The sequence below is a fragment of the Andrena cerasifolii genome, chromosome 2, assembly GCF_050908995.1.
Source record: "Andrena cerasifolii isolate SP2316 chromosome 2, iyAndCera1_principal, whole genome shotgun sequence".
In the NCBI taxonomy this organism is placed as follows: domain Eukaryota; kingdom Metazoa; phylum Arthropoda; class Insecta; order Hymenoptera; family Andrenidae; genus Andrena; species Andrena cerasifolii.
The window spans coordinates 23,505,102-23,524,006 of record NC_135119.1 but is presented as its reverse complement, the minus strand read 5'-3'; the positions used below and the strand labels follow the sequence as shown (position 1 = coordinate 23,524,006).

Genomic DNA, 18,905 nt, shown 5'->3' with positions numbered 1-18,905 from the left:
ATAAATCACTAATTATACTCCGAGCGACAGTGACAGACATACTGATCAAGAATCTTTTTGGATTTTTGAGTTCAGATAAGTCTAACAGCTGAAATCGCCTTCGCGAGCGAGGCATGAATTTTTAAACATGTCATCAAGATCGGTTTCAAAAGCATTTTAAAAGCAATAATTTGATTACTTTTATATTTTTCATTTACTGCAGAAACGTAGTTTAATGGATAGAAAAAAATTTTATTCCATTACTATAATTATTCACGTCGCAATAAATTCCTGAGAATCGCTGAATTTATCAGCGCGCTAACCGGAATGACCCCTTAAACGCAACTTTCGCCCCCTTGGTACAGAAGGAGCCCCGCGAACAAAGTCATTCCGTCGATCACCGTGAAACACCTGCCTCCCGGTAAAAGCGTTCGCGACCACTGGTTATCAAGATTCTGTTACGCCGCGCGTAAGTTTCTCTTCCACGAGTCAGTGGCGTTTCCAAAATATCGTGTGCACGGGGCCGTAAGCCACACCTGGTCGCGCGATATCAAGAGATAATTCTGCCGAACGGAATCACAGGCTTAAGATAAGGAATCCACTCGATAGGCATTCCCTCGCCCGTGTTACATGGAACGTGGATGTGGAGCGGGGCGAAAGACTCACTGGACGGGAAGTGTAACGAGCTAACCGCGACAGCAGCTTCTGCGGCGCCAGTTAACGCCTTTTTCCTGTTGATCTTTAATTCCGCGGGACTGCCGCGACGCCTTTCAGCGCGAATTCAATGCCCTCGGCTTCCTCTTCCTCGAAAATACTTCACCGCGCGGGGGATTAATTGGCAGAATTCTGCTTTGAAATTCGCGGCCGGCCGCGTTCATCGCGCTCGAATATTTTAATTCTAAATAGGCTCGATTACGTGCGAGTAGCTTGTTAATCCCGATCCGGGGTTTAGCTATAGAATTCGCGGGCCTTTGCGAGCCAGAGGAGCGAGACTGTCCAATAAGCGACGTCCCCGGGGTTCTTTCTTTACACGTTGCCAGAAAAGAAGTGGACGGTCGTGATTTTCCGCGATCGTAGCTTTGACCCAATTTTTATTTTTATTATTCCCGACTACGCTGGGAACTACAGCGGGGACAAATTAAGTGTCTGCTTTAAGGGGAGGTTCCGGTCTAAAAGTCGATTTTTTTTATTTATGTAAATAAATACGTGTTTGAAAGGATTTGTTGAAATTCGTAAAATTCCCGAAGTTACGGGCATTTGAGTAGCGGCAAATGCATGGGTAACACCCTTAAACGCGTTTTTCTCGAAAAACCCCCAATTTTAAACGCGATTTTCTCGAAACACCCCCAACTTTAAACGCGTTTTTCTCGAAACAGTGTTCTCAAAACGGTGGGACCTGTATCTCCAAAAGTTATTATCCGATTCGACTGAAACTTTTTTTACTTTGAAGAATATACTTCTGGCTGGGAGGGAAACCAGAAAAAATACAAAAATTTGAAAATTTATAATTTTCAAAGCCGTTGAAAGGGTGAAAAATATAGGGAAAAAGTGATTTCAAACTTCAAGTGTCGTTATTTTCTAAAAAAATGTTATTTTTGTAATTTGTTCTGGTTTCCTCCCTAGCCAGAAGTATATTCTTCAAAGTAAGAAAAGTTTCAGTCGAATTGGATAGTAACTTTTGGAGATACTGGTCCCACCGATTTGCATCAATTTTTTGACGCCTTGACTTTAACGACTCCCCAGCGCCGTCTGCAAAGATTAATTATAAAACAAAAAATATATTTCTACAACTTAAGACATCCTTAATACAATGAAAAAAGTCCCATTAAATTATACATAGTAGTTTTCCTTTAATTAATTCCTAAAGATCACCTATTTTGGGGGCTCCAGACTGGAAGGTCCCCTTAAACTCGCTTAGCTATTTCGAAAGCCGCGCTGTACCGCTGTGGCAGCCGTTTGTTTGCGCGAATCTACGATCCTCCACCTTCCTCCTTGTATCTTTTCATCAGTGCTGGATTAACCAACGAGCAAAATAAGCGCGGGGGCACCATAGAGATTTTCTGAATTTTAAAATCTAACTTTTGTTAGAAACACTTTTTAGTCAAATTGTGCGTTGCGTTGAAGTGATCACTTTGCATAAGGAGACCTAAAATTCTTTCAAGTACTTAGGGCTCCTGAAGCTCTTAATCCGACCCTGCTTTTTACCTATCCAGCTATCTTTAAACTAAAACGCAAACAGAGCGATATCTTTTATTCGGGAGCTATTTAGAAATACCAAAGACATTAATTGAGGAGTTCCAGTAGAAAGCACTGTACCTAATTGCCAGAAATCAAACTCCACATTATACTGTTACGATAAAATTGCCTACAATTTTTTTTTTAATTTTCCCACTTACAGTATTTTCTACAAAAACTCTTCAATTGATTACAACTGGCACTTTCGCGCGCGAAGTACGTCTCAATCTCGTAGCCCGTTAAGAATTGCCAAGGAACGGGAACGGGAGCGCAGAAGACCGTCGGTGGCCCGTGTGTCACGTTGAGTCACAGAAAATCACGATAGAATCCGATAGAGAGGATCAATACTGCGAGATTCTAGCGTAGGAACGTCGCAGATGTATAGAATCCCCCTTTCCGTTCCCCAGATAAGCGTTGGTGCGCCGGCGACTCTCTAATTCCCGTTTTCTCTTTTCAGCTGAGTAAAAGCTGTGGTCGCAGGAGGCACGAAATGAATCCAGCCGAAATTAAGTCCATTCGCAGACCGCTTGGAAAACCCTGGAACGGCGTGAACGTGTGCCAGTTTTCGTTGCATCTTCCCCAAAGCCTGTTTCCCCATCTCTGAGGGAGCTTTCTTCCACTGTACAGCGACAGGAACGGATTTGAGGAGGAAGTCGCGTTAGAAGAGGACTATACATACATAACGAAGATCGCATCCAGAACCAAAGAACAAGCCGAAGAGGATCGTCAGAATCGGAAGTGTTTTCTTCTCTGATCCAAGCCTCCAGCGAAAAGAAGAGGAACGCAGGCTCTCTCTTTCTCTCTTTCTCTCTCTCTCTCTTTCTCTCTCTCTATCTCCCTCTCTCTCTCTCTCTGTCTCTCTCTTCCTCAATCGAGTAGCACGCGAAAGCTCTAACCCGTGGAGGAAGGGAAGCGATTAGAAAAGGATCGTCTCGCTTCGCGACGAACACCGTCAAGATGAGTACACTGAGCGGCCCCCAATGCACGTCCGTGAAGGACTTCTACAGGGACAGGTCTATCTTCATCACCGGCGGCACTGGTTTCATGGGCAAAGTGCTCGTCGAGAAGCTACTCAGATCTTGTCCGGGTATAAAGAATATCTATCTGCTGATGAGACCCAAGAAGAGCCAGGACGTTCAGCACAGGCTGCAGGAATTGCTAAACGGGCCGGTAAGATAATGGAAACTAGCTTCCGCAGCCGTCTACCGCAGGCTGGACTAGGGGAGAAAGAATCTGTTGACGGCTCTGAGCTTGGGCGATCGTTGATCCCCGGTGAAAGGAGCGTTTCCTTTTTGCGAATGTATTTAGCGTTAATTCGGATATCGAGGTCGTAATATTGTAAGGATGTAATTTAGTCGACTGATTCTGTCGACCTGCGTCTGTGACTGGTGAACGATGAAGGGTTTTCGAATATTCATGTATTGTGGGTTGATAGCTGTTCGAGAAACTGCGACGGGACTCCCCTCTCGAGCTTTCGAAGGTGATCCCCGTGGCTGGGGACGTGACGGAGCAGGAGCTAGGCATCTCGGAGGCCGACCAGAATACGCTGATTAAATGCGTGTCGGTCGTTTTCCATTCCGCCGCAACGGTAAAATTCGACGAGGCGCTGAAGCTTTCGGTCACCATCAACATGGTTGGCACTAAGCAGCTGTTGAATCTGTGCCATCGTATGCACAATCTAGAGGTAAGGTTTCCCCCGCGCGCGTTCTACTCTCCGTAGACAGCGCGATGTAAAAGTTCCCCCGAGGCTTTGCCGTAGAAGGCGAACAGCGAATAATATACATAAATTTATAGATGACGAGGAGGAGAGGTAGTATAGCTCAGTGATGAGCAACCTCTGGCTCGTAGGGGGTCGAAAGTGGGAGCCTAATACTCTACGCGAGCGGCAATATTAGATACTTAAATACACCAGTCAAAGAATTTTGTATTATCAGGCGAATTTGTTACTTCTGGCATAGATTCACAATTGAAACAATTGCTCATCACTGTGGTTAAGGTGAATGTCCCAATTTCTGCTCATTTAAGAGGTAACTCGTCATAAAGAAGGTGTAAAAAATTTGTTTGTGATCAAAATTTGCAGAGTAATTGATTATTACTTTAATAATAAATCAGCCAATTCGAAAACTATTTAAGAAAGATATTTCAAGATGTTTAACTATTAGTAATTTGTGCTCATGAAAAATAGGGATGTATGTATGTATATATTTAAATAATTTAGAATTATTTTGTTGCAACTATAGTACAATAATTTCTTATAATAATAAGAAAAATACGAAATGAACAGAAATTGGGACATTCACCTTAAGGGGAGGTTCCGGTCTAAAAGTCGATTTTTTTTCATTTTTCGAATAGTCAACATTTTAGGAATACGCGTTTAAAAGGATTTGTTGAAATTCGTAAAATTCCCGAAGTTACTGTATCTCCAAAAGTTATTATCCGATTCGACTGAAACTTTTTTTACTTTGAAGAATATACTCCTGGCTAGAAGGGAAACCAGAAAAAAATACAAAAATTGAAAATTTATAATATTCAAAGCCGTTCAAAGGGCGAAAAATATATGGGAAAAGTGATTTCAAACTTCAAGTGTCGTTATTTTCTAAAAAAATATTTTTGTAATTTGTTCTGATTTCCTCCCTAACCAGAAGTATATTCTTCAAAATAAAAAAAGTTTCAGTCGAATCGGATAATAACTTTTGGAGATACTGGTCCCACCGATTTGCATCAATTTTTTGACGCCTTGACTTTAACGACACCCCAGTGCCGTCTGTAATGATTAATTATAAAACAAAAAATATATTTCCATAATTGAAGTTATCCTTAATACAATGCAAAAAGTCCCATTAAATTATATATAGTAGTTTTCCTTTAATTAATTCCTAAAGATCACCTATTTTTTGAGGCTCTAGACCGGAACCTCCCCTTAATACATTTATCTCCAGTTCCCTGTTACCTTCTAAAGCACAGCTGAAAAGATAGGCATACTGATCTAACGTCTCTGCTTCAATTTAAAAAAAAAACAGGCTCTCATCCACGTCTCGACGGCATATTGTAATTGCGACCGCACGGACGTCGCCGAGGAGATCTATCCGCTCTCGACCGAGCCGGAGCACGTGATCGCTCTGACGAAGGTGATGGACGCCAAGATGGTGGACGATATAACACCGACTCTGATCGGCAACCGACCGAATACCTACACGTTCACCAAAGCCCTCACCGAGAGGCTGCTGCAGTCGGAGTCTGGCTACTTGCCGGTGGCGATCGTCAGACCGTCTATCGTCCTGTCGTCGCTCAGGGAGCCGGTAGCTGGATGGGTGGACAACTGGAATGGACCGACTGGCATTATAGCCGCCGCTGGTAAAGGTTTCTTCAGGTACGACAGATTTTCTAATCCCATTATAGCGATTATCCTCTAACTGATTGTCTACCTTAGCTACAGTGGCTCCATTTATGGCTTCAATATTCAGAGCCGCCCGGCATGGTTATGGTCTCATTACACCCTCTCGTCTGATCCTTAACAAAACTCTTCTTTGCTGCTGCATATACGTAGGGCGTTGCTGCAAATTGCCCCTTACAGTAGCCATCTGGACCTTCGCCCAGAGGGTGGGGGCCCAACTGACAATACTTATGTCACTCGTTACTTATTAGCATCAGCGATATAAGAGAATAAGAGATTAGAGCGTAGTGTGAGAGCTGTTTATGTGAATTGTATGAACGAAATTTGTACGACGGGTGTGGGCCACGTGTTCCGTCGCTCGATGGTTAATAGTCGAGCGCACTTGTTCGTTGCAGAACCATGCTGTGCGACGAGAACAAGATAGCGGACTTGGTGCCAGTCGACATCGTTATCAATCTGATGATCTGCGCGGCATGGAGGACCGCCACGAATCGCACGAAGACCATCCCCGTGTACAACTGTTGTACAGGCCAGCAGAATCCGATCACTTGGAAGCAGTTCGTCAACATGACGTTCCAGTACTCGCGGATGCACCCGCCGAACGGGGCGATCTGGTACCCAGGCGGCCGTTGCCATAATTCCGCCCTAATGAACAAGGTGTGCTCGGTCTTCCAGCACATGCTGCCGGCGCACATTCTAGACTTTTTCCTACGGCTGAAGGGCAAGCCGACCATAATGGTCGGCATACAGTCGAAGCTCCACAAAGCCGCGAAATGCCTCGAGTACTTCAGCACGCATCAGTGGAACTTCAGGGACGACAACGTCCGGCGGCTAGGGGAGCAGCTCAGTCCCGAGGAGCGACAGACTTTCATGTTCGACGTCAGACAAATCGACTGGTCATCCTATCTGGAACACTACATATTGGGAATTCGGCACTTCATTCTGAAGGAGAGCCCGGACACACTGCCAGCTGCTCGTTCACATATTAAAAAGTAAGTCTCTTCCCGAGCCTTTCACGGCACTCGGTTGTACATATTCAAGGCCACTGCATTGCGATGCGCCGTCTCCAAATCACTCACTAACATTGAATAGGTCGCCCTGATGATAACTGTCAGGGGAGTCGGAAGGGGCAGGTAATGATCATTAGTTAATTTATAAGGAGAGATCGCAGAAAGGACTAGCCTTTCTTTCAAGCCTCTTGAGCTGAGGATCCACCTGCAAATTAAGCTATTCTATGCTAGGCTTTGCTATGTCCAACTGTGCTAAAAAACATAAAAGTTTTAGCACAGCTTAGTTTAGCTTTTGATGGAAACTGTTCCATAAGGTGTGTTTTGAAGCTAATTTTTTTCATTTCAAACTTAGTATAACGTAGCATAGCATAGCACAACTTAGCTTAGCTTTCATGTGGATCCCCAGCTTCATGATATACAAATTTAATATTGAATTACCGTCGCAACTGTACAGTGTGTATTATGATTTGAACTTGTGTTCCAGGTTATATTGGCTTCACAAAGCTGTACAATTCGGAATGCTGTTGTTAGTGCTGCGTTTTCTGTTGTTGCGCAGTTCCGTGACCCGAACTGCATGTTTTTCACTGCTGTCTATTGTGTTACGCATGTGCCGTATGATTGTTTGACGGCTCAGAACCACGGCTGATGATCGCGGCAAGCGTAACGAGAAACAAAAGCTAATCGTAAAGCATAATTTAAAGGTGCGAATTGTCCTTCGACTTCATTGCTCGGCGTTCCCGACGATAAATCGCTATGTTCACACCATCCCATCGGTTGGCCTTTTCGATGTTTCTATTTGTTCGTAAATAATTAGCGTTCGCTAGGGGTGTAATACCGCGGGAAGTGGTCATGGTTGTCACGTTTTAAAAAGAAAAAAAAAAGCATCGCGCAGGGCGGAAAACGACACGTGTGTCCCGAAGCTTCCGAAATTACCGTCGAATCTTTATCGTTAATCGTGAATCGTTACCCAGAGTAGAATCCTTTCTTTCGCATTTCTTTGTTCGTTTGTTGGATAACATCTTGCGGCATCTTCTTCGTTCGAGGCAGCGGGCGAGGGGAAAGAAAGGAGCGGAAAGGAACGTTCGGTCCTTTTTTTTGTTTGTTGCGACTATTTATTAATGTGGGATAGATTCGATCGTCGTCATTGTAGCGTTCTCCGATGCCACCGTGGTGTTTCGTTTTTTGGACATCGATATTTCGCATATCGTCGGTTTGTAATGACGCGACACTAGGAGTAATTCGATCAAGTTAGTTGCCAGAAGACCCTTCGGTCCAGAAAACTTCCTTGATATTTGTCTCGGTGTTTTATCGCGGTACCATCGCACCGCCTCTTGGGAATAATACGACGCGTGAACTCCATGAGCCGGCAGCTTGAATACTGGTCGACAATTCGATACAACCTGAAAACCTTGTGATTCGCCATCACGATATCTTCGTTGAGTGCTGTTGTTTCTTCTTCCTTTTTTTTTTATAAAATATTTAACCGTATCATTTTAGCTTGAAGACCAAAAGGAAACGGTAATATTTTACGCATTACACTTCAAGAGATTCATTTGTTACACGTACTTTTACGTTTCAAAAAAAAACATGCTCTGCTGCGTTTAAATATTTCTTTTCCTTTATTTTCGTTTTTAAAAAGAAAAAAAAATACCTGTTGTATGATTTCAGTAGCGTGTTGAGTCTGTGATTCGATTCCTCTGAATTTTTTTGATCGACAAGGTTTTACCGTATTCCGTTGCCGAGGAAAAACACGTCCCGCTATTTTGTTTCGCCAAACAAAGAAAAAAAGCAGGTTTAATATTAATTGTAGAAATAAATCGAAGCGGTAGATATATATTATATATATATATATATAAATATATATATACATATATACATATATATACATATATATATATATATATATTTAAATATGTATTTTAACATGGCCAAAAATTTTAACGCCCGCAAAACTTCCTTCCTTTTTCGTAATTTTTATGGTGTTAGGGGTAACGCGAGTTTCTTCGTGCACAGGGTCGTTTAATCCTTTCGAGACTGGGTTTTTAAGCATTAGCCTCGCTCCTGGAGTGAGTTTTTTCACGATTTAATATAACGAGTCGTAACACGGCGGAATATATATATACGTAAAAACCCAAAGGATTAAGCATGAGCCCAGTATCGAATCCTTCCGAGTCTAATTCTGGAATATCAGATTTCTCTGGATTGTAAGCAGGATTTCCATATGAAACACGCATATACTTGCTCTCTGATATTCGGGGAGATACTCCTCCGCGGAGAAGAAGCAGTAACGTCTCTGTAGACTCGAAAGGATTAATTGGAAAATTTAAATGCCGGCTAGAGGAGTTACAAATTCGTCGTGCCTTTGTGTCGTCGCTATCTGGCATATTTTCTGTTCGTTTTTATTGCGACGTAAGATACATAGCCGCCACCAACGAATCGAGCTTTCGAATCTCTCGAAGAGTAGCGAAAATTTAATAGGCCGTTCAGTCACAGTTCCAAGCCCTGTATAAATTACAAAGTCCTTTGTAGCGACTTCTGTTGTTCTATGTAACGTAGAATATCGGCGGGCTTCTTGCGCGAGAAACGGTTGACGAAGTCATTAAACGTTCGGCGCGAGATCGAGCCAACATACGCAAATCTTACTATGTATCTTACGCATACTATGGTCACGGCTATTACCGGCGCTAGAAATTCTGAAGGCATTGGCAACATATACTTATCTTCCGGTCGAGCTCTTCGCGCGTAACAACTGTGGTGGACGGCTGATCGACTAGGCGGCGAGATGGCCGAAAACGATGGAATCGGCAGAGGCAGACGCATATATTTGTATATACACGTTAGTGATGTTAACGAAGCAGACAATTTTATATAACATGTAATCGGTGGATATGTTCTCGCGACTCGTTCGTGTACTTAGATATTATTCAAACACGTGCTCACGCCACTGCGCTCTTAATACACGTATATACTTTATTCGCAACATCCTATGTACAGTACACATTCCAGTTGTTTCATTTCCAAAGACAAGAAGCTCGTTGCGGATACCGGCAGCTCGCTGGGCAGCGAACTGCCTTTGGGATTAGAGACCCTCCAAAAATCTTGACGCGAGGACACCGCGAAGCTTTTACTTGTAATTCTCTATGCGAAATTTTAGCACAAGTTTCAGCCTTCTTTTATATAATAATTGATAAGGTGTGTAGAAGTAAGGCTTAAAAATCTGTATCCCGGTGATCCGTTAATGAACGTCTGGTGTCCATGGTCTCTCGTGATCAGTAAGGTGTTACACTAGCCACCTCTGTCGCGCGATAACCTAGCTGAAATTTGTAACTCGATGGATATTGGAAGTTTGAACGTAAGCTTACGCTACACTCTGCACCTATCTGAATGAATTATTTAGGACGACTTTCCTTGCGACAATATACAAACGGCTGCACTTCGTTACATTTCGATGTCGCTAGAAACACACGACACAAATTTCGAATAGATTAATTGGTTGCATTAATTTCGCGTATGCTGTACTTTGCGAATGTTTTCTGAAGCGTTCTTTAACCCTCTGTAGCCCGTTGCTTCTTCGGCGTCTACTTTCTCAGTGTTCATGCTGAACCACCGTTCTGTTTCGAAGGTTTCCCAAAGTATTACTAGTACGATTTAAAGGACGTTGCGAACAACGTCGACGAAAGTTACCCTAATCCATCGGTGCAGCAATTATTGTCGATTACGCTGTGTATTTCATTGTACTGGATAAAATGGTCGACGGAGGGTTGAAGTAATAAACGAAATCTTTGGTTTGCAACAGGATCCGCCATACTCGTACGTTCTCTGTGCTAAACGTTGCCTGTGCCTTTAAGACTAAGCCCGCGGGCCATTCTTTAACCGATCGCAATGTTTTGTTCCCTACAAACGAAACGGTTTCGCATGACTCGTCTGGTCGTCTGTTCTAAGTTCGAACGGGGCTTCCTTTCTCGAATATTATTTCGCGATCCATCGTACACAAAACGCTGCCACAAGACACAATGAGGAGCTGCGCGCGAGGAAGTGGGAGAAGAGGAAGAATAAGAAGGGAAACGGAGAATACGTTGAGCGGAATCGTTTAACGGCGTAAAGAAACGATTAAAAAAAAAAAATAATTATTACTTAGCGCTAGGGATAAATGAAAGATGAAAGAAATGGGGTAGCGCTACCGAAGGTCACCACCTGCTAGTCTCGTCTGTATCGTTATTCGGTTACACAATGCATACAAGGAAACAATATTTAATATAATCAATTTAATTAATATTATACTGTACTACTTATAAATTACATTAAAAACGATGAACCATTGCAAACGGATCATTTCACATGCCCCTCAGAACGATCGGCCAATAAAGCAGAAAGAGCTCGCCGATCAGCGAGCGCGATCTACGAGATCGTGATCAAGGAACCACGCTCGAAAGTGACTTATGTAATGTGGTCTGTAAAAACTGGAAAAGCATCGATCTGTTTCTTCTCCCACAGATTATTTCTGGCGCTGCGGTTTCCCATGTTAAATGATGGATATAAAGCACACCTATAATAAGAAACCGGGATATCGGAAGGTAAGATGGTAGTGAACGTTGATCAGTTACGAAACAAGACAGTTTAAGATAGCATGAAGTAAAATAGAGCAAGTTAGTGCGGTACTAGGTAGATGGTGCGCCAGGGCCGCAGCGTGGAAACTAGAATCGGACTGTACGAAGTAGAACGTAACGGAGCATCGGTTGGACAGCAAGAAGCAAAACGAAAATAACGTTGCCAGGAATAAGAGCGGCAGATCTCAGACTTTCAAACCCCGCAATATTTACGTTGGGTACAATTGATTGATTCTCTGACAATTTCGATAGACTGAAAACAACGGCGCGCTACATATTCTTATTTACCTATCATCTTGCAGATAACGTTAGTGTTACAGAAATTCCTAACCCAACCAATTAGAACCTCTTCAAAACGTATGCGTTTAAATGACGAACGATTACACGTGCAACAATCAGAAATAAACGCGAGGTTTCGCGTGGAAGATTGAGAAATACGGTTATACGGTCGTATTAGTCGAAGCACGAGTGCCGTGTCGCCATTGTTCGCCTGGTTTCTATGGACACGCGTTTTTATCGCAGATGCAATGGGAATAGTGGCGGGCACGCGGGAAACTGAAGCTTGTATCGCGCGCCGCTTAGGCTTAAATGGTAAAAGTGAGAAACGACCGTTTGCGCTGCGCGGAATACGCTGCACACGGGTGCCATAGTGCCGTTCATTGATTGCGCTTGTCCGGTGCCATATTCCTCGTTCCAGGCCGGCCGTGTTTATTGCGCAAGATCCGATCGTCAGCGTTTCGCCATTTTTGTTGGCCATACAGCTAGCCAAAAGCGAAAACGGCTACGACTTGTACATACGCGGCTGTTACGCCTGCTACTGGGTATCGATTCAATTCGACCAAGATCGAGAATCCTCGTCCACGGTTACGTTCCCCGACGGCTGATCAGCGCACGGCATTGCCCTCCTTAACTCTCATTCTTCCGTTTCAATTGCACTTTATTCGTATGGGCGACTGTACCGGCTGTTCCTGCGGGCTTTGCGGATAGTTTTACGCGCCAGTAACACGTGAGTATTATTATTCTCTATTGGGCGAATAATGGCACATGCCGTGCGAAGCTTGCCGAACCGTCTCATTCAGATGAAGTTAGGAAATCGTGGTGGGGGTAGGGCATTGATAGCTGTAACTCGATAAACGGTTTATTCGGGTCATTTTTTAAATAGCTTGCCGTCTCTCTTTATATATATATATATATATACTGTATACTATTCTTTCAATTCTGCGAGAGTGCTTACATATTTTAGCATTGTAACAAAATTAAAGCAGAAAGGTTATAGGAACTATTATATATCTTCCTTCGGAAATGATCCTGTTTGTTTCTGAATATTAACATGAAAAAGTGAAAGGTCTAGTTTCTCCGTCAGTGAATTAGTTACGCTGTGCTTGATGCATAAGAAGAAATATATGGAGGAACGTATATGCGTATTAAAAAAGGTAGGGGTACGGGAGGATTATACACTTTTGAGAATAAACATTTCGTGATAATAACGTAGTATTGCTTCTGGGAGTCTTCGAGTGTCTTTAATATATTTCCCGTGAGTTACAAGAATATCAAAAAAAAAAATCTTCCGCGGCGGAATACCCAGCGCGCTGAAATTTCTAGCACGCGCGATTTCTGTGGTTCTATAGACCCGCTGTTCATCTCTTCGTACCGTGCTATTTTTGGACCGCGCATAGGTACGAAGACGTTTAAGCGATTTCACAGTAATAGAAGCCGAGCAGACAGATGCAATTGCGAAAATCGTGGCATCGGTATATCATTCCGGATACCGATTGCTCGAAGCTTAATCAAAGAGCCGTCTCATCTCGATCTATAGATGCACGGAAAAATCGACGGGCGACTCACGCGGTCGATACTGCTCTGTTCTCGGAATCTTGACGGTCGAAAACGTGCCTATACCATGAAGTATGATTTACGTAATTTTTGAATATATACGTTACAGGGAACATCGAGGTAAATGGGTTAGGTTTAATTATAAGTTAAATTTAAACTATACAGTCATTTTGAACGATAACAGAGACCTGTCTTCTGTAATATTTCACGTTCGCATTCTTCAAAGCTCGCAGCGGCGTACGAGCGGAGAACACGGACGCACACGAGCAAGATGTCACGCCGTGCGAAAAGTTGCGTGGCTAGTGAAAAGAAAATAGTGAAGGAGGAGGTAGCGTCTACTTCGTCCTCTCTCTCGCCCGAGAACCCCGACGATGACGATCCGAACGTAGCCGAGGTACGAAACAATGGATCCTGTAAACTTCAGATTCGTATCTGGCCAGGAATTGTTTAATTTAATAAATCGCTCGATCGAAGCATCGATTACGTCGGCCGGCAGGAATCCTTCACGAGGATTGCGTTTTATAAATTTATGTTTGGTTGGGTTACAGGTTGTGCTCTCGAACAAAGGCGGCCCGAAATTGATTCACTGCGGTTACATGTACACGTTGCACAAAAAGCAGCCGTACAACATTCGATGGAGATGCGTGAATAGAACGATGCATTGCAAAGGTAGCGTTGTCACGGCGACGAATTGCACAAAGCCACGAGGCCGCAAGGAACATAACCATAAGCCAGACTTCGCGGCCGCCCAGGTTGCCAGGAAACGATACTTGGCGCTTGGGAAACCTTGCGTGCTAGCGAGTGAGTACATTAACTTTCCATTCAACGTCCACTTGGTTCGTGGTCATTAAAAGTCCATAAAGCAGCCACGGGAATGAAATGTAAGGCTGTGTCGTCTTCGGAGAGTACAGGAATGGGAATTTCATTTGTTTCACAGACGTGAGGGGAAACCAGAAATCAATTAACGTGTCGCAACGGATGCTCCACAAAGAAAATGATGTTCTCCCGGAAGACCCGAGGAATCGACCGAAAACGCGTATGACGGCCAGAAAAGGTAAGCGCTATACGTACGATGTTGTTTCGTCATTTTTGATGGTCGCAAGTTTCTCTGTATTGTAAGTCTGTTGTTATTATCAGCATAAGAATTTCGTTAGTAGATTATCGGACGTTGACGCGCGCTGTTAACGAAATGATTCTCCAAAGGATAGATCAATGCAATCTCTTATTCCCTGCAATCACATAGAGACAGCAATAGCCATTAAATGGCGCATTTAAGCTGCATGAGAGCTTCAAACGAAAGTATCACTTTTGCGCTTATTAAATGCTGTGCGAAATATTTTTACCCATACAATTCCCTGCTTTGAATCTTTAAAAGAATAACAGCAAGGACGGAGGTATAATTATTAACTGTTTATATCATTAATCTATTTAAATTTCCACGAGCCTTACGGAAGAGATTAGAGTAAGGCGTTGAATTGCTCCAGATAATGAATAACTCGAGTTTTCGCTTAAAATCACAATCATTCGAAATGCAAAGGACCGCGTGGCATTGAATAAATATTTCCCATGCCGAGAGGCAAGCGTCGCGTATTAATCGCACGTGATCCCGGCGATCGGGACGCACGGCGCCCATCTTTGACCCGGGAAACTCAAACGTGACCCGACGCGCGAATAAATTGCAACGGCGCGTTGCAAACGACGAGGACGACGGAGCGATTAACTCGTAACGACGCATTTCGGCCTGCGTTTCTCCTGCTCTTATCCAAGATGGCGGGCGTCTTGAAGATGCGCGCGAAAAAAAGGGAGCCGTGGAAGCCGGCCCTCCCGATCGATGGGAATCCGCGGGGCCGAGCCCCGAGCGAGTCGAACGTGATCAGGTCGGTTAGTAATTCCTTAGGCGAAGAGAGACCCGGGAACGCGCCCCGCACGATAGCAACACCGAAACACGGTACGGATAATATGCGTCGACGACCGGCGGCGCCGTCGCACATGCGCGCCCCGACGCGCCCCTGTTCGTCCACCGATTTCGATTTTAGTCACTCCCGGGTTCGGCTTCGGGGAAAATCGTTCCGCTCTCGTGGCGAGGACCGTTGCAGACGCGTCGTGGAACGAGGAAAAAAAAACGGCGCTCCGTAACTCGGCGACGATTCTCTCCGGATCGAGGCGAGGGGAATACAGACGTCTCCTTCGCCGAACCGTTCGGCGATCTTTCTCGCCGGCGACAACACAACCATTCCCTGCCGAGCGTCGAACGAGATAGAGCAGGAATACCAGGCGATCCCGCGGTGCCGTGGCGCGGATACGCACAGGGAGACTTGGCCAATCTGATACCGGTAATCGTGACGGACGTTCGACACGGGAGAGAAAGATAGGCGCACCGTGGACGCGATAGGAAGCCCCAGTGAGTCGGTTTCGTGTCGGCCTTTTTATTTTGTCCGCCGACAGCCAACCCGGAACAACGAGAAGGAGAGAAAAAGATCGGTGGAGGAGCCTCCCGTGCGTGAGACTCGAGCATCGCCGCACACTCTGCCAGCAATCGTCGCGTCCGGGGTCGATAAATTGTCGCGTGGTTGTCGGTACAACGGCTCTCTGACGCGTCGCCACAGACACGACACGGCACGATACGATACGATACGAAATCGAACCGGTTTCGTGGCCGCGAATCGAGCGGCTGGATTGCGTTCTAAGTGAGCACCGCGGGAGAAACAAAGATAGACGGCACAGGGATAGAAGGAACGAACCAAAGGTACGGTGGAACGAGCGACGTAGCAGCGGCGTAATGCCACTCGATACCGTGCTCGGTCGCAACGGTTGCCATTTTATAGCCGGTCGCCTGAGAGAGATCTTCGGGGAGGCAAAGAAAGAGAGGGGGAGCGACTGAGTAAGAACAGAGGGGCAGAGGAGTATTTAACAGAGTGCGAGAGAGACGGGGATAGGTGGCGCGCGCGCGCGTACGCGCGCTTGTGTGTGCACGTGCGCGTTTGTCCGAGGGGAAGAGAGGGAGAAAGAGAGAGTGAGAATGAGTAGGATAAAACGGGGCTCTGGGGCGGGGAAAGGAGGGTGGGAGGTTTAGAAACCGGGAAAAGGAAGGGGCGAGGAGAAGAAAGAAAAGAGCTTTGCAGAAGGTGTAGAAGTTTTCCGCGGATGCTTTTGGACCGTTTCCCATTATCTACGCGAAGATTTATAGAGACCTATTTCGAACGCTCATTGGTAACTTTTCATGACTTCGAATACCTGCCGTAATATCGATCTACACAGCCGCGTACGTGCTATCGCACGTTCTCATCGGATAAATCGTTAATACGTATTATCCGTGCGTCGTCTGCTGGATGATGACATAGTGCGCTAAAAGGGGAGGGAGCAATGGGGAGGCGCAGAGAGAGGGGGGGGGGGAGAAAGATAGCGCGCCGTGCGGCATTTTATCTACTCCTACCGAACGATTATCGTTGGCGCTTTTTATAGAAACACCATGCCGAAAACTGGTTCGTTGCAGCCATGAATGGTCAACGAATTGATAATAACGTTGATACGCGACGCATGTAACACCTTCCGTGTATATTTAGAACTGTGCAGTATACTCGGAACTCTTTATCGCCGTATGATTCTTATACTTTTCGAGTAACATTCAAATTCACACCGTATAGTAAACATCGAGGGAGGACATCGAAATTTATTTTACGTTAATCTACCTAACCTCTGCGGAGAAGCGCGTTCGAGCTTCGAGGGGGAAAAAAAAGCCTCTCCTCGGTCTCTCGAAACTCCGAAAGTAGTGCCCGTGAAACGGCATTATGATATCAAGATCTCGAATTCGTTCGGCAATAATCATGGAGCGCGATTTTTCATTCAACTCGCGGCTTCGAAATGGGTTAAACGGCGTGACACAGTTCTCGAGGGACTGCGTCCGGTGAATCCGTCGATAAACGTTACATGTCGTCCTACGTTCGATAGGTAATTAAGTTACCGACGCACATTTACACACCGAGACCCGATCGGACGGTGATCGAGCCGTTTTCTCGTAATTCCGATTCGATATTCCAGCTGCTTTTTTTACACGGTACCTACATCTCCCTAATTAGTAAAGACGAATATTCGCGTTTGGCCGCGGGACAGTGTCTCGACTCTCGGGGACACCTACGCAGCGGAGGAAGCGGTCGCGAATTATGCTTAATCGATTCACGGGACCGCGCCGAGAGAGAGAAAAAGAATGCCACTGTCGCGGTGTCTGAGAGTAGCGCGTTTTCGTCCCGCAGAGAGACGGCAGGTCCGTGGAAACGGAAACACGATCGGCGTGGAATTGGATCGCGAAGCGGCGCTAGGAGAACGAGCACGACGGCCGCGACGGCGGGTCGGTTTGTGCTGGTGGCCTGCAAGGACACCGCGAAGCTGACTGCCCGCCGTCTGCTGCGGGAGCAACGTGACAGAGACAGGGATCCGGTCACGTCTTCCACCGAGGACATCGTGGAGGGCATCAGCCTCGAGGACGTCGCGATGAAGCAGGAGCCGGAGGACGAGGAGGACTGCTACCTCGACACGGCCGAGATGCCGTCCCCGTCGCCACCGTTGTCGGCCAGCCGGCACGCGGGTTCCGCTCACAGGGTCCGCTCGCACGCACGCAGCCTAAGGGCGATGACAAACCCTAGCGCAGTCTGGGCGCACTTCGACCTGTGCGCAAACGACCCTCTGCGTGCGCAGTGCCGTATCTGCGGGGCAGTCGTTGTCAGGGGAGGCGCGAACCCCAGGCAGTGCGGCACGACGAACCTCCATAGGCACCTTAGGGTGCACCACGGTGGCAGGCTCATTGGCAGTCGTTATCACGGTAATGATGCAGTTGGATTTTATTTTCATTGCTCGTCCGACGATGTGCTCCGCTTTGGAGTGGCATCGCGCAATGCTGACAGAGTTTCGAAGGCCCTGAGGGATGTTCTAGCTTTCGGGTGCGAGTTAAAGCACCGTGCTTGATCCGATACCTTTTTCGCATCCTCTGGAGAATCATTGAAGCGATAGGGGAAAGAGAAATACCTGTTTTCCTGACCGTTGAAGTCTCATTGTATGTTTCGATTCTTTACATTCATGGTAAAGGTAACAGTAATCTCTTTTGCAGTACTGCAGTCGACGTCGCAAACTAATACAACTGGCAAGACCATTAGAATAGCTGCGCAGTCCTTGGTAAGACCTCACATTCGAAACATAGCACCGGCACCTCTACCGCAGCAGCAACAGCAGCAGCAGCACCAGCAACGGCAACCAAAGACTCTTGTGTTAAAAACGATACCTTTAAAAGTAAAACAAATCGCACCGACAACCATAAAGATGCCACCTCGCCAGACCAATCAGAGCAACCAAGGATTACCTCATAATATCGTGCACCAGCAACCTACGGAGGTATTTAATATTAGAAGCGGGACACTGGAGGATATTATTTATGACCCAGTTCCCGTGCGACTAATTTATACGCGACGTTTATGTGTTCCAGGTCTGTTTAAGATGGAACAGTTACCACAGCAACATGCAAAACAGTTTCCCATCTTTGTTGGACACAGAGCAGTTCGTCGACGTGACCTTGGCCTGCGAGGGTCGTTCGTTGAAGTGTCATAAAATGATCTTGTCGTCGTGCAGCGATTATCTCGCGGATTTATTGCGCGAAAACCCGTGTCAGCATCCAATTATCTTAATGAAGGACCTGAAATTCTGGGAAGTCGAAGCGCTAGTCAAATTCATGTACCGTGGCGAAGTTAACGTTGCCCATGATAAATTGCCGCAGTTGCTGAACGCAGCCGAGGCGTTGCAGGTGAAGGGATTAGCTGGACCAAATCCTTCTTCGCAGGTGAAAGACACGTTTGTTTTGCT

General features: G+C 45.6%; 2 protein-coding genes across 6 annotated transcripts in view; both read left to right on the top strand.

Moving 5' to 3' along the window:
• The window catches only part of Far1 (fatty acyl-CoA reductase 1), a 61,018-nt gene extending 50,075 nt beyond the window's left edge, over positions 1 to 10,943 (top strand). For all 4 annotated transcript variants that reach the window (XM_076831039.1, XM_076831041.1, XM_076831038.1 and 1 more), the window contains exons 2-6: positions 2,672 to 3,384; positions 3,650 to 3,898; positions 5,235 to 5,584; positions 6,004 to 6,600; positions 7,103 to 10,943. In XM_076831039.1, the coding sequence (XP_076687154.1) occupies positions 3,172 to 3,384; positions 3,650 to 3,898; positions 5,235 to 5,584; positions 6,004 to 6,600; positions 7,103 to 7,244 (1,551 nt within the window). In that variant the 5' untranslated portion in view covers positions 2,672 to 3,171 and the 3' untranslated portion in view covers positions 7,245 to 10,943. The remainder of the gene's footprint in view (positions 1 to 2,671; positions 3,385 to 3,649; positions 3,899 to 5,234; positions 5,585 to 6,003; positions 6,601 to 7,102) is intronic.
• A 718-nt stretch (positions 10,944 to 11,661) lies between these two features.
• LOC143378918 (uncharacterized) overlaps positions 11,662 to 18,905 on the top strand; it is a 105,509-nt gene continuing 98,265 nt past the window's right edge. Inside the window, exons 1-6 of one of the 2 annotated variants that reach the window (XM_076831036.1) lie at positions 11,662 to 12,231; positions 13,285 to 13,452; positions 13,607 to 13,859; positions 13,996 to 14,112; positions 18,160 to 18,440; positions 18,532 to 18,882. In XM_076831036.1, the coding sequence (XP_076687151.1) occupies positions 13,330 to 13,452; positions 13,607 to 13,859; positions 13,996 to 14,112; positions 18,160 to 18,440; positions 18,532 to 18,882 (1,125 nt within the window). In that variant the 5' untranslated portion in view covers positions 11,662 to 12,231; positions 13,285 to 13,329. Of the gene's footprint in view, positions 12,232 to 13,284; positions 13,453 to 13,606; positions 13,860 to 13,995; positions 14,113 to 16,726; positions 17,007 to 17,308; positions 17,875 to 18,159; positions 18,441 to 18,531; positions 18,883 to 18,905 lie in introns of those variants that run through there. The other variant, XM_076831037.1, reaches the window with a different exon arrangement.